Below are 24,229 nucleotides of genomic sequence, written 5' to 3'. Positions count from 1 at the left end.
CACCTGAATTAAGGGACTGTTTGGTTCATGTCCACGTTTTAATCTGCCTAGCCTGGAGCTTGCCTGGAACCTGCTTGGGATGTGTTTGGTTAGTGACCTGGGATTTTTCTGCCTGGTGAAGTTGCCTGGGTACGCTGCCTGCCTCCAGGCGTAGCAAATCGGACGCCTGGCCCTCTCCCCAACCTGCCTGGGCAAGGTGACCCTACTTATCTTTCCCTACTAATAAAGCACGGAGTGCTTCTGGTCGTACGTCGTCGGCGTTTTTGCGAAAAAGCCCCTCTGTTTCTTTGAAATTAACCCGCAGTCCCTGTTTAAGTGGCACTTTGGAAAAACGTTTCGTTTTTGCGTAAAACCCCCTAAATTTGTAAGAAACTATGCCCGCGGCCCTTATTCCTTATTGACTGGCTCAGCACCACGCGTCTCGCCACTTATCCTGCCGTTCTCCATCGCCGGGCACGCGCCGCCGCTTGCTGCCGGCGTCGTGGCGGGCGTCCGCGCCGAGGCGGACAGGAGACCCAAGTCAAAGGCTGGTCACAGGGAAGGCCTCGGCGGGAAGACTAGAGGAGGTCTCGAGCGCGACAGGGAGCTGGCCGGAGCGCACGGACAGTGGGGGGCTTCCGTCGTCCAGGCACAGGCTGGATACGGCCCCGTGGCGCGAGTGTGCCGGCAGCATGGGGAGGGGAGGGCTGGAGCACGGGCGCGCACGCATGGGAGGAAATAGTCGTCCCCTGGCGCAGGGTCAACGGCTTGGGAGCGCTGACCGCATCGACCCAGGCGGCACGGCTACAGAGCGATGCAGGGCACGGCAGTGGTGGGTCACGGCACCACGGGCGGCGGACGGAGCGGCAGAGAGAGGTGGGGCGCGGGCGAGCTTGTGCTCGTGCTCGAGCGCCTGAAGAAGATGGCGCGGCGGCGGAGTTGAAGCGCCTTGGCGAGCTCGGGCTCCACGGCTGCGAGTCGGGCTTGGCGAGGGTGCAGGCAGCGCAGGCAGCACGGGACGTCGATGCCGAGAACTTGGAGGCGGGGAGCCGGTTCCCAGCTTTGGGAGCGTGGGGCGACGCGAAGAACAGCATCGGGTGGCGGAGCACTGCCTCTACACTTGAACAGAGAGAGAGGGGGAGATATTCAGAGAGGATAGAGCAGAATTGAAAGGGGAAGAAGAGTGAAGGTGAGGGCGACGGGCAGGCAACCTGCGGGGGGCTCCGATGGCACGGCCGAGCATGTGCGAGGACGAGGCACGGTGTCGCGGATCCGTTCCTGGCGAGGCCTTGGACGGCTGGCAGCTTGAGCTCCAGGCGGCAGTGGGAGCTCGTGAAGAGGCCATGAGGAGACGCTCGGTTGTGGCCTCGATTCCATCTGGATTCAGAGCTGGGAAGGAGGGAGGGGATGGGTGGGCGTTGTGGGAGTTCTGCGCATGTATGTGGAGAAGAACGCGTGGGGGGCGACCGGGGAAGACAAGGTTGAGGGCAGCCGACTGAGAAGATAAGGTTGGATGGAGGGAGAGAGCAGAGTGTCGGGCCAAATAACACCCGTCACCCGCGCGAGAGGTGTAGATAGGATTTCCGAGCGCGTGTCCAACTGACATAGCTTCGCTTGTGTCGAAAGAGAAAATAATAAAGTAATAATAAGAAAATGAAAGAGAGAGAGGGGGAGAGAGAGAGGGAGAGCGGATTAATAAACAGGCTCATGCACGCATCACGGCTAAACATGATTCGATGAGAGGGATTAATGGGAGCGAGAGGGACACCCCAGTTCGTCGATGGTGTGTGGTGGACTAATTATCAAAAGGTGCTTCACGTATCTGCATATATGGAAATAGTTCAGGCACGTTTATCATCCACGAAGTCTGGTTAGAGCATCTACACCCACTATATCCTCCTCAAACACCTGAAATGTTCGTTCAGTCAGTGTTCGGTATTTTTTTTCAAAAGTACACCTATTTTTTTTCCTAAACGCCTGGACTCACCCGCATATCTCAAACCCATCTCAAATCTGGGGCCAATACGAGGCTACCCGATCACCTCCACTAGACCCCACATGCAGTGACTTGACCAGAAAAACATGGGAAGGAACTCACGCACACTGCATTGGAGTCATCACTTGCGCCGCGCCGGAGCTCGCTCATGCTGAGGGCAGACTACGGGCAGGCGGGCAGGTGAGTCGTCGATATCGTCGCGTACGAGAGCGTGTGAGGGTAGGCTACGTGTGGGCGGGCAGGTGAGCCGCCGATATTGTCGCGTACGAGAGAGCGTGAGGGGTAGGCTGCGGGCGGGCGGGCAGGCGAGCATTGATGCAACCGAAGAAACTCGCTGACATATATTAGAGAGGTAACAATGTTTCCCGTTGCAACGCACGGGCATTTGTGCTAGTAATTTACTATACCCCGTAATATATGGGCAAAGCATTTTCCCCTCCACATCCACTCATGTTTCCCCTCCCCATAGCTCACAATCTTCTCTCTCTTTGGGATTGTTCTTGAGAGAAGGGGAGAAGGAATTGCATGGGAAATTGATTATTGGCTTTGATTCTTCTTTCCCCCAACAATATTTCTAGTTCCTAGTCAGATCTGGTGAAATCGTGAAGGTGAGACTGCAATTTTTACCCTATCATGTGTGCCACGATTTGCTGCCCCCTTCTCTGTTTATTTGTTCTTGTGATTAGAACTTGCTAGCATGAACGCATCTAGTGCTTCTTTTCATTTGGCTTCTTTTTTTTACTTGATTGGAAGCTACAACCTTCCAGATCTGAAGAAACCTCTTACTAGAGTAATAATCTAGCAGTACTTTGCATATATGTGTGCACGCATGTAATCTTAAATCTGGCATAGAACAATCTCTCTATTATTGGTTCTACTGACTACATATACGTACATCTCACTTGTTTCTTATACATTTATTTCATCTAATATCCAGATGTATACGGAATCTGTCCATTATGTTATCAAGAAACGACGGACGGTAGGTGTTCTAGCTGTAATGTTGGCCATTGTCCGGTGGCGTCGTCGACGTAGACATTACAGTCTTAGAATGTCTCGAAGAAAGTATGGGCCATTGGTTGATAGAGATCTGGAGAGGCAAAAAAAGTTGAATGACCTGTACAATTCAACCGATAAAAATTGCATCAGTCAACTCCGGACGACGGGGTCGCTGCGCAGTGGGTTTGATGATGTGAACAAACAAGTAATGCTCTCCCAATCTACTCTAGATGGCTTATCGGTAATTATCTCATACAAATTATCTATTTGTCGAGTGTTCAACTACTGATGTGGAACTAACAATAAAATTCATGTTGGCCAATGATCGTGGAATTCTCTCTAAACCGATTCAGTTCTACGACAAGTTGAAGGAATTATTTAGTGGCTCGTCGGCAGATGGCTCTTTTATGCAAGACCCTTTCTCTGCAGCTGAAACTGACAATGATGATAAGGTAAAAGATGACATGATGAATGATATGTCCACCTTTGATGAAGCCAAGGGTCCAACAGGTCATGACTCGGATAAATTAGATACAGATAGTGATGATTGTGAAGCGGTGGCTGCTCTTGCTGCAACTGATAGTCAAGTTTCCTCGTCCAATGTTGCGGCTCTAAAGCCTAACAAGAAAAGTTTCAAAAAAAGTGCAAAGCCAAATACTCTGCCACCACCACAAAATGATAAAGCTAAAAGGTCAAAGCCAAGATCATCTCAAGCATCACAAGATGACACTAATATGGATGTGCTGCTCACAAGTACTTTGATAGGCATACGAGAAACTCTTGCAAGTCCAGTACAGACTGTAGCCCCAAAGGACCCAAATGCTCCTTTATGGGACATGCTCAAGAAGATTCCGTTGCCACCTGATGAGAGGATGTCGGTCGGGATGCATCTATGCAAGCCAGAATTTGCAGTCCATCGAGGTTTTCTTGTCAGCATGGGTCAAGAATACCTGGAGCATTGGGTGTATACATACTTATCTGACAATTATCCTGCTGGCAAACGTGTCGGCGATGATCTTGTTGGTAACCTTGGAAACAAAGATCCTGCTAGTAACCTTGGCGATGATCCTGCTGTTAACTCTAGCCCTTTCTGAGTAAGATTGATTGGTGGTCTACCATATTGTTGGATCCTTTTGGTTGCAAAACACTAGTTTCTAAGTAGTTAATGACTAGCTTTTGGCTATGCACAACTGATGTCTAAGTAATGGCTAATGGTGGTATTATTTTGCTACAGCCTTCTGCTTAGTTTCCAAGTAGTATCAGCATGCATGATATGATTATTAGATGCTAATGTGAAAGCTGTGTTGCTTTCTGACTTGGATAAGTTTCTAGGTAGTATTATGATGAATACATAATTAGACTTCTGGTTATGTTAATCCCACAAGGATAATTTGTGTATCTCTTGCATTCCAGATGTGCTGGACAATGAGTATTAATCGAATGTAATGCACTGTGGTTATTCAACAGCAATGTTGTTGTGTATCGTTAGAGTTATAAAATCATTTGCCTTCAGTGTTATGCTTATGAAACTTCAGATTATTATTACTTTTTTGCTTATCAAATTATTTGGCTTTGTTATGCTTTTGAAAAGTCAGACCATATTTATTTATATTTATATTTAGCATATGCATATCGGTGATCTCCAATCCCAGGCAATATAGCAACCAAACACTGCCTGGGCCATTTATCCACACAGGCACGTTCCCAGGTCAGCAACCAAACGTAGCCTAGAAACATGGTCGTGCCTGGCCAGGCATTTTTTGCTGAGATGTCCAGGCAACTCCCAGGCAGCTATTTTGCCCAGGCAAACCAGTGAGGACACGATCCAAACACACCCTTAATTCAGGTGGGGGTGAGTGCGGGTTGAATCAGGCAAACGGCAGTGGGTTTTGTGCAAAACTGTGCGCGCTGACCGGCCCAGCCAATTGGCGAGTTTTTATTGGCCTGGGACTAAAACATCACATTGGATGCAAGTTGAGGTATGGCTTGGTCTAGTTTTGCAAGTTTAGGACTAGATCATCACATTAAATGCAAGTTAGGGTACCTGGTTGCTATTACCTCCAACCGAAAACCGTCCACCCCACCCATCGACGTGTGGGGACAAACCAAGAGCAGGGCCAGCTGCAGTGTAAGAGACAACGCGCAACGTTTGCCTGGGTGAATCATCCTTTTATCCAACGAATAAAGCGAGGGAACGTCCACACCCAGACCTAAACAAGCACCCAAGAAACTGTCAGATGGGACCAGGTGTAGGTAGGGCCCAGCCGCAGCAGCCAAACACATGCATGTAAGATCAAGGCGAGTACACAAACAAGAGAGGTAAAAGCACCCCAGGTACCCCTCCTTAACTTGCATGGAACGTGATGATTTAGTCTCAAACTTGCAAAATGCAACTTCATCGTACGCCAACTTGCATTGGATGTGACGATTTGGTCCCGGATCCATCACAGCGCGACAATTGGCAGCCACGTGGCCGGCTCGATCATGGCATGCACTTTTGCAAAAACACCCTGCCATCTTTTCTAATTAATCCGCAATACAAATCTGTCTGAAGTTTCACACTGGATCTGAAACGGAGGAAGTGGTTGGTAAATATTGACTCCTCTTGATCTAAAGTAAACGGTGGTAACATCACTTTTTCTTTGTAGAAGGAAAATGTTCAGAGTTACAGTAAGCTTTTTTTATTTCACTTCACTTTTTTGTGGGAAGAATTTTATTTCACTTCTCAGGGTAGGGGGTAGTCAGAGCTGAGTTGAGACATGCTTGGAAGCCCATGTGACATAAAATAATTCTATTATAACAGGAGACTTGCTTTCTGCTTTTTGACTCTCTGACACACCTATGAATCGCCAGTCGGTGGCATGGCCATGTGCAGTTTGGTGTTTGTGTCATGATTCTAACTACTCCCTCCGTCTCAAAATGTAAGACTTTTTTGACACTATAATAGTGGCAAAAAAACGTTTTACATTTTGGGACAGAGAGAGTAGTTGTTTAGTTGATTTTCACTGAACCAGATCTTAACTTCCAGTTTAGCGTGTGTGTCATTATTTCCAGCTTGGTTAGCTTCACCATCATCCTTATGTTTGGTTTGTTGTTTCCTGTCCTCCTAGTTTCGTACCTTCTCCAGCCAGTTGATCTTGCTTCTTTCTTTATCGCAGAGATGAGACCTTGTTATGCCATCCCTATCGTTTGGCAGGGCCGTCTCCAAGAATTTGGGGGCCCGGGATGAAATGCAAATATGACCTTCTTTTTAAAAAGTTTCATGGTCAAGTAACTCTCCCTTGATTGTAGAATTTGAGATGTGTCCACATTTAGAAATACACCTAATATCAATGCCAAAAAGTGAACGTACCAAACTGATCTCATGTTGATCTTATACCTATATATATAATAAAAGCATCATCCGGCTAGTATCAATTCTGCTACAGTTTGCGCATTGTAGACAACTAGTACTACTAGAAAATCTACCGTGGTAATTAGGAATAGGAGCGCTGGCTACAACTAACGGGAAAAAAAATCTAGTAGCGCATGATGAAAAAATCTTGTCACATGATTGATCCGTTCATAGGCTTACCAAATCTAACAGAACGGCAAAACTGACAAACGGAGCAGGCGGTAGCCGGTGGATGAACAAGTAATTGGCTTGTGTACTGTGTTTGTACTCAGATCGGTGCACCGGCCGGTGAGATCGTCCGTACCCTCGTATAGGAAGCGAGCCGAACATGTACTGCGGGCAGACATAGCGATTGGTGTCGGCGGTAGGCAGGCGATCAAAGCCGCAAATAAAACCTACTGGAGAAATAGCGATTGGACGTCTGGCAAGCAATCAATCGTAGGCCTGCTTGAACTCCGTATGATGATAATGGGCTGGATTATTGGCCGCTTTTTCCAAATTAAACTTTACCTAATGTTGTTACCACATGAATGGAAGGCGTTTCATGGAGGGAAAGAAAAGCTGCAGAAGCCGGAGATCAAGGAAAGATGGGTGCCACCGGAGGAGGGTTGGGTTAAGGCAAATTTTGATGGAGCTGTTTACAAACAAGGAGCAATGTGTGATGTAGGTGCTGTCCTACGGGATCATTCAGGAGCTTTTAGATCTGTTACTTGTCATCTCTTTGATGGAATCGCCGATCCGGAGGTTGCTGAAATTTATGCTTGCAAACGAGCTCCACAGGTGGCGGCCGAACTCAACACATCCAAGCTGCTGTTGGAGACGGACTGTGCTAATCTAGCATAAGGTGTTGTGTGCGCAAGAGGAAACTCTCTCTCCAGTTGGACCCCTGGTGGAGGAGATCAAGGAGAGGATGAAAATGTTCCAAGAAGTGAAAAGTGTCTTGGGTTAGGCGTAGTGTTAATGCTGCCGCGGATAAGTTAGCTAAAGTAGGGTTAAGCGATAGACTGTGTAAGGTTTGATTTGTTGTTCCCTCAGATTATATTCTGGGCATTGTGTCGGACGAGATTCCTAATCTCCTTTAATTAGTCAATAAAGTGGCAATAGTTGATCCTAAAAAAAAGACGATATATTGTCTTACTTGAGCGAAATGCACGAATGGTCACGGTTTGTCTCTGGCCACGGCCAAAGAGGAACTACAGAGTAAAAGAGAAAATCCTAACACTAGAGACCGGTACGCTGGAGATTTGAGATGCAAGTTGATCGGACAATCCGCACCGGCCCTTGATGTGCACAATGGGAATGATTCAGTTGATGTTAAGAACTGTGATTTTGCAGCCAACACAGTACAATTAATCTATCAGCGCAGAAAAGTCAGACTCTAAATAGACTCGAAGCTACACATAAGTCATAGTCAGTCATGCTTCCTGTTGGCATAGTTACAGTGGGGAATTTTATGAATACAGAGTTTCAGATCCGCGAGTTAATTAGACAAGACGGCAGGGTGTTTTTTGTAAAAGTCCAGGCGAGGACCGGTCTGGCCACATGTCTGCCAATTGTCGCGTTGTGATAGGCCCAGGACCGAATTGTCACATCCAGTGCAAGTTAGGGTATGGTGGAGTTGTATTTTGCAAGTTTAGGACTAAATCATCACATTCCATACAAATTAGGGTACCTGGGGTGCTTTTACCTCCAAACAAGAATACACCCCTCACCTCGGACTCTCGCCTGATATGACAGTACCCACCCACGTCGCCCTGCCCGGTCAGCCCATCGCCTTGCACAAGTCCAAGCCAATCGCATCGCATGCAACGCTCAACCACTCAGGAACTGAGGTAGCGCACGCCAACGAGCGACCCAACACGAGATGGACCTGAGCACAAGGGTGGCCCAGTCGTCATCTACTTTAATCCAAACACACAATGTACAGAAAAATGAACGTCCAGATGTTTACCAGGGAGACAAAAAAGTACAGGTAAGTGGACAGCAGTGCAAATTTTGCCGGCCGGATGAATTGGAAAACGCAAATGCCCCAGTTAGGCGGGTTGCATAGCGGGATTTATATGTTCAATAGCTGGCTTAGATTATAATTTAGACTCGGGGTTTCTTGTATTGTGTAGCCATCGCTACAATTCGCATCTACGAGACATGTAGGACTACCTCCTTGTCAGATCCACAATGGAACCCCAACTTTTCATCTAGTTCATGTGCTCAGTTTATTATCCGCAATTTCGGATTGCACTTCACCTTTGTTTTTGTCGGTTCTTCGGTTGCTTGCAGGAACTCGAGCCTCGTTGTTCAGGTTGATCGTGCCTACGGTAAGGTCAATAACCATCGGAGATTGGTTTAGCGATTGTCGAGGCGTACCGTCGGGTACGGTATAGCCAGATCGTCAAGGTCAAAATCCACCAAATCGATAATTATCCCCACTCTCGTCAAAAGATCGGGCCGCTGTCACATCAGTTTATATTCTATGCTATAACTGCTATGATCCTGGAATATGCAATTCGGTGGAAAATTCATATGCACGTGTGGAATGGTAAACAGTTAAGTAAAAAGTTCCTAGTCTTTGCCTATAGGACTAGCTCAAGTGTTTTTGGTGATCATGTTTTCCAGATCTTAGGATATCATTAAGTGTAATGATAGTCCTAAAACAACATTGAGATTGTGACATTGGAAGATCAATCATATTGAATCGACCCGAACTTGTTTGTTGTGACTTGGATTAATATTGTCTTTATTCAATTGCAATAACACGGAGTGTTAACATGTGATCTTGTTCCTCAGACCATGAGAGTATCATGGTCACTTCTCAACATACGACGGGCTTTGGGGTTGCTCAAACGTCACCTGAAATACGGTGATCATAACGACAACTTACAGGTTCATCGGAAAGTTTGACAAGTGGCCAGATAGCTCAAGAGTGGGATTTGCTCCTCCGATGATGGAGAGATATTCTTAGGTCCCTCTCGGTGTGACGGCGTCACTCATCGTCTGGCCAGACACAAGTGACTTCGTCACAGGGATGCCGGAACATAATAACGAGAAAGAAGAACAAAAGTTTGGTAACGAGAATTCAGTATAGTGAGCATAGTAATGACTCGGAGGATACCGATGCATCCCAGGTTTTGTGAAGTATCTTGAAGCAAAGGGAACATCACATAATAATCAAAGGTTCACTCGAATATCATTCGTGTACTCACAGGGACCGATATGGACATCCGCGGTCCCGCTGTTAGTCATTGAACGAACGGTTTCGTTCATGTCTGCGTGTTCCCAAACCTATGGGGTCACAAGCTTAAGGCAATCACAATCTACTGAGTGTTAGTAGGATGGGAGTCGTGAGAATATATTTGTGAAATTATTTCATGAATATTTGGAATAGTTCCGAGAGAATCCGGAAGCATTTCGGGGTCATCGAAAGGGTTTTAGTGAGTATCAGGTAATAACAGGTATTACCGATAAATTATATATATATGTGGAAAAAGTTTCCAGAGATGTTAAATATATATATATATATATATATATATATATATATATATATATATATATATATATATATATATAGTGGTCTAGAAGTATTTAGAGCATTTTATATTTAATTTAAATATCAACGGGCCTAAAAACACCAAAGATGTCGAAGGCAACTTGGGCCATAAAGGCCCAAGTGGGGGAAAGGAGGCCGAACTAGAAGAGGAGGAGGACTCATACTCGTCCTCCCTGGCTAGTGCACCAAGGGGGAAACTTTCCCCCTTTGGTGGGAGCCCTCCGTCTCCCCTCTATCCTATATAAACATGAGGATTTGTGCTCTTTTGGATCTACAATTTTTGGAGCCTCCTCTGGTTCTTCTAGTTCTAGTCCTAGTTGGTCCTAGTTGACTAATTGAAGCTAGAGTAATCCTCTTGTACTCATAATTATAAGCCCTGTGTGGTTCTAATCTCCTCCTTCTAATTCTTCGGTGATGATTTGCTTTGGATGGCGAAATGCTGCTGGATCTTGAAGGTTGCATGCTTGCAACCAATTAGAGAGGCCGTGCTTTCGGTATTCGGTTTGAGGGACTGTTTGTGGGCGGTTCGTGGGATCATTCATCGACGGTTTGAGGGACTCCAAGTACGATCTAGGCCGGCACATCCTTCTTTTGCTGCAATTCGGTGACGGTACCGATCGTGATCCCAACCTGTTATGCATCTTCATATTGATCTTGGGTGATCGTAGGCGCGATTTCTTGTTTTCTACTATGTTTCCCAACAATGGGTTCAATCTAGCGGTGATTTCTATATCCTAGTGACAGAAAGGGACACGTCTTTGTATTGTTGCCACTAAGGATAAACAATGGGGTTTAATCTTATTGCTATATTTCTTTCTGTCTACATTATGTTATCTTGCTTATTGCGTTCATTTGTTTCTTGCAAACTTAATACTTTGAGATGCATGATGGATAGCGGTCTCCGGGTGGAGTAATAGTAGTATATGCAACTGAATCAACGGTCTACTTATCATAGACGTAATGCCTACGTGAGATAATGCCATGAACTATCATAGTTATAAATTGCCCTATTATGTCAATTACCCAACAGTAATTTGTCTACCATGCCACTACCTATTTTTGAGATGCCACTAGTGAACTTATGGCCCCATGTCCATATCCATTAATACAAAGCTATTATAAATTTGCTCTTTTACATTCCTTTTACTTTTTAGCTCTTTGATATTATCACTATCTATTGCTTTTAATCTTGTAACTAGCAAGACAATGTGATTACTAACCTCCTAGTCAGGCTGGGTGCAAGCATTTGTATTGTGTTTGTGTGCAAGTGTTGTTTACATTGTTAGCTTGGTGAGTCCTACTGGTTCGATAAACCTTGATTCTTAACAGGGGGAAATACTTTATGTTGTGCTACATCACCTTTCCCCTTGAGGGAATCCAACAACTCCTACGGGAGTAGCATCGTAGTACAATTTTTTGGGACTATGCGTGGCACATAGGGATGATTCAATAGATTAATATTAGAAAGACAAGTTTGAGGTGGTTTGCTGTTAAGCACACCTACGGAATTTCTTCTTACTTTCTTCGATAAAAAATAGAAACTTTGGATCAACTCTCTATTGCACGTGTTGAGGGATTATCATGATGTTGAACTATGTTACTCCCTCCGTTCACTTTTGTAAGACGTTTTAGGCATTTAAAACAACACCCAAAACAGTTCGATTTCAGATGTCTTAAACGTCTTACAAAACTAAACAGAGGGAGTAATGATGTTGAGAGGTGGCAATAGCGAAAGTATGAACCATGTGCCTTGTTTCCACGCATTCAAACACTATTTAACTCATTTTTGTTACTTGTTACGTTGATATTTTTATTTATTCAGATTAGAAAAACATATTTCTACCATCAATATCGCACATCTATCATTATCTCTTTACCGAATTAGTGCACCTATACACCTAACAACTTTGAGTGTTTGGGGGGGGGGGGCTTAAAAGACCACTTGTATTTGACTGAATGGTTGTTTGAGACAAACCATCTTCCCCATGCATCTCTTGCGGATTGATAAACCTTAAACCATGGAAATTTGCCGCTGTACTACAAAACTTTGTGCTTGGTGGCCCAACAGAGTCTACAAGATAAGGTTATGTAATAGACATCACCCCGTGCGCCCTTCTGGGCCGGCCCATATGCGCAACGGGATGCCTCCTGTTTTTTTTGCTTTTCTATTTTATTTCTTTGCTTCTTGTTTTTTTCTTTTATGTTTTTGTTTACTTCTTTAAGAATTCAAGGTTTCCAAAAACTTCCAAATTTAATTTTTTTTGTGAATTTTGAATTTTTTCCGAGAAATCATAAAATATTCATGAATACAAAAATTATTTATGATTTTGAAAGATGTTCGGAAATCATAAAATGTTCATGATTTTCAAAAAATGCTCGCAAATTTGGAAAAAAGTTTGGGATTTCATATAATGTTCATTAACTAAAAATGTTCAAAAAAATTAAAAAATGTTTGCGAATTTCAAAAACTGTTTGCAAATTTTTAAAAATAATCATGGATTCAAAAAAAGTTCATGCATTCAATACATTTTTTCATCAAAACAATAAAATTATTCCTGAATTTAAAGAAAATGTTACTCAATTCCAAAAATGTTTGCCGATTCAAAAAAATGTTCAAAGTTTCAAAAATTTGTTCACAACATGCGCACGGGACTGACCCGCTTTCTGACATAGTGTAAGCCTATTAGGACTTTTTGTGGAGTACAGCCCATTAAGAGTTTATTAGGTAACGAGGCCTATTGTTCTTTTGAGAGCACTAGCAACCGCCTGGCCCAATCTGCTACCTCCTGGTCGCCTATAAAATCATAAACCCTAACGTCTTGCTGCTCCCTCCTTCGCCGCCGCCACCCACGACCACCACCGGAGCCGGAGGAAGAGAGGAAGGGAGAAGCCAACAACAGGTAACGATGGTGTCTGGCTCCGGTGTGTCCGCGCGTCGCGTGGTGGTGGATGCGCGCCACCACATGCTGGGTCGCCTTGCGTCGATCGTGGCCAAGGAGCTGCTCAACGGGCAGCGCGTGGTGGTGGTCCGGTGCGAGGAGATGTGCATCTCCGGCGGGCTGGTCCGTCAGAAGATGAAGTACCTCCGCTTCCTCCGCAAGCGGATGAACACCAAGCCCTCGCACGGCCCCATCCACTTCCGCGCTCCCTCGCGCATTTTCTGGCGCACCGTGCGCGGCATGATCCCGCACAAGACGCCCCGCGGCGAGGCCGCACTCGCCAGGCTCAAGGCTTTCGAGGGCGTCCCGCCGCCTTACGATCGCACCAAGCGTATGGTCATTCCCGACGCGCTAAAGTACGCGCCTTATATTTCTTGCTTGCACTCTAATGGCGGATTTAGTTAGTTATGTGGTGATGATCTTTGTGTGACTTGTTGTTGGATAGGGTTCTGAGGCTGCAGCCGGGGCACAGGTTCTGTCTGCTCGGCGAGCTTTCCAAGGAGGTCGGATGGAACTACCATGAAACTATCAAGGTACGTTTTGTTACATCGATCACTCTGGTTGTCACCTCTGAACAAAAATGATGATGATGTGATGCATACATATGATTCTTTGGCTCACAATGTTAGATGTAGTTGTCCTGTGGGTTTAGTTTGTAGATATCAACCAGATTTTTATTGAGAATTTTAGATGATAGCTTCTCACTGTGTGGCTAAGTCAAAATTAATTGCTGTCGAGCTGAAACACAGGTTAGGTTATGGGTCGACATGAAATAAGGTTTTGGATAGTGATAGAGTGAAATGCTGAATTGTGTAAGCCTATTTTACTGATTTTAACAAAAGGCACTGTCAAGTTTCCTTTTGTGCTTAGCTTAGTAGCTTCCATCAGTTCCTTCCTTGTTAAGTGCATTGAGAACTTTTTTGTGCCATTTGAATTTGTTGATTTTTTACATTGTAAGTGCAAATTTAGCATGACTGGGATGATGCAGAAACTCAGGACTGATGTCCATTGATTTTTCACAAAGATGATGCTTACAACCAGCTACTTCTGACTATTCATGCTAATTTTTTGACAGCAAAAGCTATTTTAATTCGCCTGTTCCCTCGTGCCTGATGATATTTTTATCTTTTAGACCGATTTTGATTAATTTTGTCAATGATGATTTCTGATTGATCATGGCATTTGTTGCCACACTCCATTGTAAGATTCTCATGTAGTAACATTTGGCTGTGGTTATCATCATGTTCTTTTGTTGGTTTCTCTTGTGTTTAGTTGACGACCATAACCACCAAGATCTCTGAGGCGTATCTAACAACCAGCAATTCTTATTGTTATTTAAAATTTGTTGTCTAGTTCGTCTCAATTATTTGAACTCAGATATCAAATCATAAAACTGCGATTGGGACTTCGGCACCTGTTTCTCATTCAACATTTGGCTGTGGCTTTTAGCCTGTTCTTTTATTTGATTCTCCTGTGCTTCAGTTATAAGCCTGTGATGTGAGATTAATGTTTGCTACTCTTGATGGGTGTTCCCCAGTTGATGACCATAATCACCAAGATCTCTGAGGCCTCTTTTAACTTCCAGGGATTCTTATTGTTATTTAAAATTTGTTTGCTAATTTGTTTCAATTATTTGATTCTCATTTAACATTTGGATGTGGTGTTTAGCTTGTTCTTTTGTTTGATTCTCCTGTGCTTGAGTTATAATCCTATGATGTGAGATTAATATTTGCTACTCTTGATGGATGCTCCCAGTTGATGACCATAATCACCAAGATCTCTGAGGCCTCTTTTAACAACCAGGGATTGTTTTCTTATTATTGTTTAAATCTGTTATAGTTTGCTTCAATTATTTAAGTAAGACAGCAAATCATAAAACTGGGATTGGGTCTCATAATACCTGTTCCTCATGTACATTTGACTTGGCTTTTACCCTGTTCTTTTGTTTGATTCTCCTGTGCTTTAGTTGTAAGCATATGATGTGAGATCTATATTTGCTACTCTTGATGGGTGCTCCCCAGTTGATGATCATAACCACCAAGATCTCTGAGGCCTCCTATGACAGCCATGGCTTGTTTTCTTATTGTTTTTTATTTTGTTAGCTAGATCGTTTTAGAAAAAAAAATCAAAATCAGATTGCACATATCGTAATGATGTTAGATAAATGTGCGCTGCTCTTGTTGAGCATTTCAATAGTTAATGGCCATTGACCAGCAAGATCTCCAGCGCCATGTTAGGTTCTTGATTGGGGACTGTTTTTAATTCTTTATTTGAGCGCATGCCTTGAAAACATAGGCATACCTGCTGCAACTAGATGTTATTTGGAAAATGGCTCATCACCTCTTTTGTTTAAACTGGCAGGAACTGGAGGAGAAGAGGAAGGAGAAGGCAAAGGTGTCGTATGACAGGAGGAAGCAACTGGCCAAGCTGCGCTTCAAGGCTGAGAAGGCTGCCGAGGAGAAGCTGGGTTCTCAGTTGGATATCCTGGCACCAATCAAATACTAGTGTGCCGCCCAGTCATGCATGGTCTGTTTTGCTGGATAATGGTGGTTATTGCTTACGTTAGTAGCCTGAGAGTGTCGTTGAGATTTGAAACCTCTGAGTATCTATACTATTCCAATCTTTGTAGCAAATGGATTGTTTGGTATTGTTGTTTTCGCCCCATGAGATTTCAAAGATGTGTTTTCTCCCATCATGTTTTTGTTGTCGCCAGAAACTTATGACGCTTCTAGATCCAGCTCTCACACAAATCAAGCGTGCAAGCGAGTTAAAGAACATTGATCCGCGGCAACATTATTGTTTATCTTCACCCATACCGGTTCAGGTGTTTGCCAACATTGCCCAGCACTGCAGTTTAAGCAAAGACGAGGTTTTCTCTGCCCATTTCACTGGTTACAGAGGATCGAACACCTCACCATCATGCGATCCAACGGTTTCTGGACATCCAAATCGAGTACATTATGGAGATAATCGTACACAGATCGGCCATCAGAATATCTTTTATTTCCACGTTAGGATTTTTAGTTTAAACCGATGGCGAGCTGTCCAGAAACTCTTCGCATGCGAGCGATGCATCAAGGGCATGCTTGGTAGGTTGCATCCTTTTTTTGGTCTTTTTATCTGTGACTCAGTTGGACCTAACTGAGTAAATGTATGCCAAAAACGCATGCTTGTTTGGTGACATGCGTTGGGCATGGCGTAGCTTGTGATCACCTCTTCTCACCAGTGATGACCTTACTGCACACGATCAAAACATCATTTCAGTCCTAACTAGTACATAAATGGTAGTTCATCCTAACTACTAATAAATAGCAGTAGAAATTAACAGTCATATGTCTCAAAAGAGAAAAGTTCACCGATGCCGAACTAGGTGAAAGTCCATCCCTCTTCTTAGTCACCTACTACTAAAATTGCCTTTCAGCATCTCAAAGAAGCACTTGTTGCAGCTCCAATACTAGCTCTACCAAACTTCAAGAAACATTTTGTTGTAGAAACAAATACTAGCAACAAAGAGATTGGAGTTACGCTTATGCACGAGGGTCACCCTCTCTCTTACCTCGGCAAAGCTCTGGCCCTAAGTCTCAGGCCCTATCCACACATGAAAAGGTAGATACATGGAAGTCATACTTACAGCATGCACCTTTCACCATTTCTACTAATCACAAAAGCTCGATACATTTGCAAGATCAGCAGTTAAGTAGCTTTTCTTCTATGCAACATAAGGCATTTCTCAAACTCTTGGGGCTCCAATATAACATTGTCTATAGAAAAGGTTTGGATAGTGCTGCATTTGATGCTCTGTTAAGGCCCCCTACACCTATGGAGTTGGCTGCCATTTCCTTTTGAACACCCAAGTGGCTATTTGTGGTAACTGAAGGCTATCAACAGTACCCTGTAGACAAAAAATTGTTGCAGAAATTGGCACTTGCAGGAATAAATGTCAAAGGCTACTCTCTCTTGTCAATGGGGTCATCAGGTACAAACATAGAATTTGGCTGAATCATAACAATGAAGCACATCAGGCAATTATGCTCTCTTTACATACTAGTGGTATTGGTGCATATTCAGGTTTCCAAGCCACTTATCAGCACATTAAAGGGTTGTTTGCTTGGCTTGCAATGAAACAGGACATACAAGCCTATGTTCAGAACTGTACCGTATGCAAACAAGCCAAGTCTGAGCACACCAAGAAACCAGGGTTATTGAGTCCACTTCCCATACCCAAAGAGGACTAGAATCTGGTTAGTAAGGATTTCATTGGAGGGTTGCCGAGGAGTAAAAACATTGAAGAAATAGCCCCCCCTGCTTTATATTATAAAGCAACCAACACCGATCACATAGCAACTGCTGGGGCCAGCAGCACATCAAGCCAAAAAAAAGGAAAAGAAAGAAGAAACAAATGCCAACAACGACAGCTCGATAAAGCGCGGATGACCCGCCACCGCTGCGCCCTTCGGATTCGTCCCACCACGGTCCAAGGGTCCTAACCGCCGCGTACCAAGCAACACCTCCAAGAAGGAATGTGACGCCGACGCTGCTGCCCGGACGTGCCCTAGAGTTTCCTCCGACACACAGAGGGAAGTGGGGGGTGGACACCACCGACACCCTTCAAGAAGGAATGGTGGCACCCGCAGCGTCACCGCGTCGGTGCCGGATGAACCGGCAGGGAATTCTTCCGCACCCTAAACTCCATTGCCCAACTGATCCGGAGCCAACCAACCAACTTGCCGCCCACCAGCATGCGCCAACGTGGTCTTGATGCCACCCTCGCTGCCTCACTTAGATCACCATCACGAGCCCTAGGACGGAGAGAGGAGCGCCAGGAATTGGGAGCGGCAGCACCGGAACCGTGCGGGAGGGAACCACCTCCACCGCCATCGTGCGGGAGACCTGTGCCTCCAGCACCGTCACGGTCACCGTCCGGATGTGGCAGCAGGGGCATACCAGGCCACCCGGGCCAACCCAGGCCCAAATCGGGCCCGCAAAGCCCGGCCGCCATGCTGCAGCAGGCCAACGCCAGCGCTGTCACCACCCACCAGCCCAACACTGCTCCTCCGCCTCCTGAAAGCCACGCCATCGACACGCCCCACCACCATCCTGCCCAGACCCAGTTGGGCCCCCAAGGGCCTGGATTTGGGCCGAGCGGGCACCGCCAGATCGCGCCACCCCGCCACCAACACCGGTGCCGCCGCCCAGCAGATCACCCGCGACCACGACAGGCCATCCCGCCGTCGTATCGGACCGTCGCTATCTAGGTGCACCCCACGGCTCCGCTCTGCCCCACGGCGGCACATCGCCGAGAGGTGAAGGCCAGGGGCCGCCGGCGCCGGACGCCATCGACGATGGCGGGAAGGGAGTAACGAGAGAGGGCTCGAGGGGGAAGGCGCCAGGAACACGGCTGGTCGCCTGCGGGGGCAACACAGTCACGAGGGAGGGGGGGGGGGACTTGACAGCTAGACTCCAAACTAGACTCCAAATGTTGACAAGTAGAGTAAAAACTTTGGCACAATCTTAGTTGCCATTGATAAGTTCAGTAAATATTGTCACCTTATACCACCGTCCCATCCTTTTACGGCTCTCCAAGTAGCTCAGTTGTATGTGGATAACATGTATAGGTTGCATGGACTTCCGCAAATCCTAATTGATAGAGATCCCATTTTCACCAGCACTCTGTGGCAAGAGTTATGCAAGCTTGGACAGACTGAAAGATTGAGTTAATGCCTCGAGACATTCCTTGGGTGTTTTGTTCATTCCACTCCAAAGAAAAGTACTGGTACAACACACACTATGATTCAACTTTGGGAACAACATCCTTCTAGGTTCTCTATGGATATCAGCCTCGGCACTTGGGCCTTTCTAACTTACAGAGTTCCTTGTCCACTGACTTGTCTGGATGGTTAGCTGAACGCAATTTGATTCAAGGGCTGATTCGGGAACACCTGTTGCGCGCTTAGCAACATATGAAATTCCACGAGGATAATACGCGCCCAAACATGCAATTTCAGGTGGGTGATCAGGGTATTTCTGAAGCCCAACCATTTGTTCAAAAGTCAGTGGTTCGTCGTTCCAATCACGAGTTGGGATTCAAATATTTTGGATTCTACCAGATCACTGCTCGTGTGGGTGAGGTGGCTTATCGCTTGGCATTACCAACTTCAAGCAAGATTCATCCTATGGTACATCCTTACATGTTTCCTTACTCAAACTTGCAGACCCACCGGTCCCTGGCTCAGACATTTCGGATTCTTTGTTCCTCCTTGGCGACAAGATAGATATCCAAGCCGGCTCAAGTGTTGATGTCCCTACTGATGCGAGTGGGAGGTAATACTCGCACACAGTGGAAGATAGCTTGGAGCGGATTGCCACTATACATGACTACGTGGGAATGGTCCAGTGCTACGGCTGCAGCAACAATGGCGCGGTGATGAACAGTGAGGGCAAGGTTTTTATTTTTATTTTTTTGAGAAACAACGGTGAGGGCGAGCTGTTCTTTAAGAGGAGGGGTATGCTACGACCTGGGCCTGGCCCATGCGTGAACCCTGGCTGAAGCAGCCCAACCCATGTGGGCTTGTAACGGTCACCTAAGCGAGTGTTGCGTTTCGCTAAAAAAAAGCGAGTGTTGCGTTTCGCTAAAATAAGCGAGTGTTGCGTGTATAGGCACTTTCCTCTCCCTGCCTACTTCTTCTTCTTCCCCACGCCACTTCCGTGAAGTTCTAGCCTCCACATCCCGGCGTGACGCAGGGAAATGCTACTGTCCTGTAGCACAAAGGGCTTTCCACAACTGTTCGTTTGTCGACCAAGCTTCCAATACCGTCCCTTCCTCCAAAGGGCTCTGGAAGTCGACGTCGATGGAGTTGCAAGTGCTGCCGCCCTTAGAACTGGCCCAATCCAGTCCAGTCCAGCTCCTCTCTATCTACATGACCATGGCTGCGTCTCTGCTTTCATCGTCTCCGGCTGGGTCTCCAGTTCTCCGCACAATGAACACAAGCAGCTGGACTACTCCTACGCGGTGAACGGTGAGCTGTTCGATGATATGCCTCCTCAGCATCGGGTATTTTCCTCAATCCAAGTCCACCTGCTGGTGCACCACTAACCCAAGTCTACGTGCTACTTTCACCTTTTGCAACTTCTTTTTTGGAGTAAATCGTTCGTTTCCACCTGGACCCGACCAATTCATTTACCTTGTTCTTCATGTCCACAAGCGTGACAACCTGAGACTGAGAGAAGACCACCAGAACCTAGACCTTTCAGCAAGGCTGCCACTCATATTTGCATCCCTGCAACAGACACAGAACCTTGGCTGCGGCGCACATTTAACGACCAACAAATTCGATCACAACAGTACCACCGATAACAAGACGGTGTTTGGCGGTGAGGGAGTAAACATGTTTAGACCTCTTCACACCACAAAGGAACACAAAAGAGGCCTTATTATTATCCTGCTAACCATACTAAGGGTGTTCCTATAACACAGGGCATATGTCCATCTTGTCCTCGAATCGCTCCTGTGCGGAACAGACGACCGACCACTGTGCCACAAGCCCTGGTGAACTGCATACAAGAAATGGCACATGTCAGTAAGGACAACATCAGTCTCTAATAAAGGTAACCATGACTATCCCTATCTGGATGCAACATTAATGAAACTAGAGACACAACTATTTCAGATTTCCCCCCATAAATAGAGTGCACATCTTATGCTGAACCAGCAAATGATTTTGACAGCCAGGCATGTTCAGCATCAAAGTGAGATTTCCCTTGAATAACGGGGAAAATATGTATACCACATCGATGGCCAATTATGTGCAGCTTCAAAAATACAACCAAAAAGAGGCTTTTTCTTTTCTAGGTGTGACTACCAAAGATGTTCCTTTTTCACCAGTGCCACCACTGATACTTTATTTTGGAAAAATAATTCCTGCATACTAAATTACGCACTAGTCAATCCATCAGTTTTTCTACCAGCCTTTTCTCTCTACCGCATTACCAAGAAGCGACAGGGTACTATGTCAGTTTCTTGCACAGCCATCTGCTTTGAGAAACAAATTGTTGTCATCCAAACTTGCTTCTTTCTCTAGTTAACACATAGGGGAGCCTGAATTTTATTTGCAGAATTCGACGAGGGAACGTCCTTATAAATATATTGCACAATGCTATAGAAGCCGAAAAGAAAAGAAGGCCATAGAGATTATTCACATCTGTATGGGCGATTTTACTAATATAGCACATTTATGAAAAATGAGAAGGAAAGATGATCTCCTTGTTTATAAACTGACGCACTAACCGTAGGACACTTGCACAGGAATCTACATTGTATGATGGTATAATAAGAAGAAAAAGTAGAAGTAGCAAACATTCACACTGTTGAGGAAAAAAGAGGAAATTACTACTGGAACTTTCCTTTGAGTATTATCACATCAACATAGGTATAAGCATCCAGTCTATCCAAAGTAAACTAACTTAATATCCATGGATAAGAAGTGGATAAAAATAGTCCATGTAATAAGTGCTTCTTACCTCCATTCTTGTTCTTCCCTAGTAAGAAGGCGGACGGAGTTCTCTTAGACGGCGAACAACATGCTTCATTTTGGGCCAAGAAGAAAGAGACTCCACAGTGCACAGGAGCCCCAGGTTCATAATCTCAACCAGGTCATCATGTGGGGCCTTATTCCACAAGCCCTCAACGAAGAACTCGCAAACTCTACCGCTTTGGATTAGCTTATTAGCCCAGCTAATAATGTTGAAACCATTTCCATATGGAGAGAACGATGGATCCAGTACTTTCTTATCCGAGATCAGTTCAAGAAGCAGAACCCCATAGCTATAAACATCTGCTTTATCAGACACACGGCATGTCGTTGCATACTCCGGCGCGACATAACCGAAAGTACCAGCAACACTTGTGGTTGTATGAGTTTGTGAGTTGCGAAGAAGTTTCGCTAATCCAAAATCGGAGAGATATGCATTGAAGTCATTGTCGAGCAATATGTTGCTTGGCTTAACATCTCGGTGCAGAATGCGGGGGGAGCACTCATCATGCATGAAAGCAAGAGCATGAGCAATATCCAGAGCAATTTTGTGGAGCACTCTCCAACCAATTTGCCTCTTAGCTCTCTCCTGTATGAACCTCTCCAAGTTTCCACCTGGCAAATAGTTGTATATCAGGAATGTCTCTTGGTCACTGATATGGTACCCCATGAGAGTGACAAGATTAGGATGGTGACGCCGCCCAAGGGTTTCAACTTCTGCTTGGAACTGCTTGTTACCGTGTTGCCTCCCAATAGAAAGCCTCTTTACTGCCACCAAAACCCCAGGTGCAACCTCAGCTCTATATGTCGCGCCAAAGCCGCCAAAGCCGATGCAGTTGCTTGCATTAAAATTTCCAGTGGCCCGGACAATTGCCTCGTAAGTTAGGGAAGCTCCAATGTCAACGCCATCAAAAACCTTCACCTCCCTCTCCCTTCTAGTGCCAGTGCCAGTGCCAGAGCGTCTTGGTTGCCTTGGGGTCCGTATTCTCCTTTTGAAAACGTATATGGTGGCCACAACTAGAAGAGCAACAATGACGACTAACACCAAAGCTATTGCAACAATCTCTATGGTCTTCAGATGACCAACATTGCCGCTGCCATCAGGCGGTGTGCCTCGGTTTGCCTCGGTAAGTACCCAGGTGCTTTTGTACTGGGGGATGACTGTAAATACTTCAGCAGAGTGGGGTGGTGGACCTACCCCTGAACTATCAGCTGTCACTTGAGAAATCTCTTCCATTTCAGGTGATGGCATAGGAGAGGAAACCTTCGCAGGGAGCAGATCACTGTCAAGGAGTAGAACTGTGTGATCTCTCAGTGCCACGAGATCAATGGGAACCACTCCTGACAGAGAATTTGAGGACAAATTTAGCAGCCTCAGCGATCTCAGCTGACCCAGACCGGATGGTATCTCACCACTGAAATTGTTCCCAGCTAATGACAGAAACCTCAACTTCTTGAGCTCCTTGAGAATGGAGGAAGGCACTTGCCCATGGAGTAAATTTCTGCTGAGGTCCATCTTGACAAGGTAACTGCAATGCCGGAGCTCCGGCGGAACGCCACCGGCTAGTCTGTTCCCGGACAATTCCAAGACCCGCAACTCGGCAAGCCTCCCAATCTGCGGAGGGATGAAACCATCCAGAGAATTGGAAGACATCCGGAGCCGCCGGAGGTGCGAGCAGTCCCCGAGACCAGGAGGGATTCTCCCGGAGAGCTGGTTGCCGGAAAGGTCCAAACTCTGCAGCCCCTTGGGGAAGATGGCCGGAAGGGAGCCGCGGAGGGAGTTGCCCGCAAGGTTGAGGACCTCCAGGTTCTGCAGCCTCCATAACTCACCAGGTATCTCTCCGCGGAGCCCTCGGGAGGGTAGAGAAAGTACTTTGAGGTCGGTGAGGCCGGCCACCGCCGGTGACAACACCCCGGCGAGGCGCCGGCTGGGTTGGGAAGGGAGGGAGATGGCGACGAACCGGGACCGCATGTCGCATCTCACCTCCTTCCAGGAGCAGTGTTGAACGCCTGAGTCCGGTGACCAGTACCCAGGGACGTCGCCGCAGCCGGAGGAGAGTCCGTTCATGAGTTGGAGGAGAGCCCACCTATCATGTTCTTGGACTAGCGAGGAGGAAGCGGCGGCGATATGGTGGAGGAGGAATAAGGTGGCAATGGTTGTGAAGCAGAGTGTTCTCTGGCGATGGAAGGCCATCTCCGACTAGTCGCCGACGAGGCCCTGGCTCTGTGGGAGCAGAGGGTGTGGAGTCGGGTGTGAAAATGGAATGGGCCGAATAGTGAAGGCTTATAGCATCATTAAAAAGACGAAGCGACAACGACTCGGGAGTGATAAGAGAAAACTGAAGGGGCTAGACTGCGAGAATCGGATGGCTTTACTTGATTAATTTTTTATTTCTATTCATAGCCTAGTACCTTTCTTGGCTATATTTTGGGAAGAATACATTTGTTTTGCAATTTTAACTGGTCGTGACAGTGGCAATAGCCGATCCGGTTGTTAGTTTAGTGACTGTTTGTTTCATATTTGATTTTGAAATACCTAACCACATTCACCATGTGGTTTGTTTGGTAAATATACCGTGCTAAGTTTCTACACTGCATTTTCTTAGCGATGGTGAACCTTTTGGCGGCAACTTAAAGATCATTCATGTTTAAAAAAAAATTAGGCCCAGCCATAAAGGCGAACCGCTTCGGGTGCTGATATCGACACATACTCCTAACAGCCCATCGTATTTGGCACCTATATTGTTGGGCCGAAAGTTTTGGTTTCAACAGTTGAAAGTAGCGACGACCCATCACATTCACTACTTTCGTGTCTGAAGGCGTCTTTGCAACCTCATTCTTCGCCCCCCC

At 45.9% G+C, this 24,229-nt stretch overlaps 3 protein-coding genes and 4 non-coding genes across 8 annotated transcripts; 6 read left to right on the top strand and 1 right to left on the bottom strand.

The window, feature by feature from the left end:
- The first annotated feature begins 2,422 nt into the window (after window positions 1-2,422).
- LOC119354708 lies at window positions 2,423-4,438 on the top strand. 2 transcript variants are annotated; one of them, XM_037621452.1, is made up of 3 exons: window positions 2,423-2,583; window positions 2,913-3,215; window positions 3,328-4,438. In XM_037621452.1, exons 2-3 carry the CDS (start codon window positions 2,913-2,915, stop codon window positions 4,066-4,068), a joined length of 1,044 nt encoding a protein of 347 aa, XP_037477349.1. In that variant the 5' UTR covers window positions 2,423-2,583; the 3' UTR covers window positions 4,069-4,438. The 2 variants fall into 2 exon arrangements, with proteins under 2 accessions (XP_037477349.1, XP_037477348.1); XM_037621451.1 differs by having other exon boundaries at window positions 3,292-4,438.
- Window positions 4,439-12,728: 8,290 nt separating this feature from the next.
- Window positions 12,729-15,546, top strand: LOC119354707 (60S ribosomal protein L13a-1-like). The gene is made up of 3 exons (XM_037621449.1): window positions 12,729-13,207; window positions 13,297-13,384; window positions 15,213-15,546. Exons 1-3 carry the CDS (start codon window positions 12,819-12,821, stop codon window positions 15,354-15,356), a joined length of 621 nt encoding a protein of 206 aa, XP_037477346.1. The 5' UTR covers window positions 12,729-12,818; the 3' UTR covers window positions 15,357-15,546.
- Window positions 13,825-13,907, top strand: LOC119359907. The gene has a single exon (XR_005172733.1). It is a non-coding gene; the product is annotated as a small nucleolar RNA R12 (small nucleolar RNA).
- LOC119359889 lies at window positions 14,339-14,421 on the top strand. Its single transcript, XR_005172720.1, has one exon. It is a non-coding gene; the product is annotated as a small nucleolar RNA SNORD24 (small nucleolar RNA).
- Window positions 14,558-14,639, top strand: LOC119359890. The gene has a single exon (XR_005172721.1). It is a non-coding gene; the product is annotated as a small nucleolar RNA SNORD24 (small nucleolar RNA).
- Window positions 14,823-14,905, top strand: LOC119359888. The gene has a single exon (XR_005172719.1). It is a non-coding gene; the product is annotated as a small nucleolar RNA SNORD24 (small nucleolar RNA).
- A 4,523-nt stretch (window positions 15,547-20,069) lies between the features above and the next one.
- LOC119354706 (probable LRR receptor-like serine/threonine-protein kinase RPK1) lies at window positions 20,070-23,889 on the bottom strand. The gene is made up of 2 exons (XM_037621448.1): window positions 21,369-23,889; window positions 20,070-20,402 (listed from the first exon to the last, which is right to left on the bottom strand). The coding sequence occupies exon 1, from the start codon at window positions 23,571-23,573 to the stop codon at window positions 21,387-21,389; it is 2,187 nt and encodes a 728-aa protein (XP_037477345.1). The 5' UTR covers window positions 23,574-23,889; the 3' UTR covers window positions 20,070-20,402; window positions 21,369-21,386.
- Window positions 23,890-24,229: the final 340 nt, after the last annotated feature.

The sequence above is a fragment of the Triticum dicoccoides genome, chromosome 2A (assembly GCF_002162155.2).
Source record: "Triticum dicoccoides isolate Atlit2015 ecotype Zavitan chromosome 2A, WEW_v2.0, whole genome shotgun sequence".
In the NCBI taxonomy this organism is placed as follows: domain Eukaryota; kingdom Viridiplantae; phylum Streptophyta; class Magnoliopsida; order Poales; family Poaceae; genus Triticum; species Triticum dicoccoides.
Note: the sequence above shows the minus strand (reverse complement) of the source record. Positions and strands in the feature narration are given on the sequence as shown.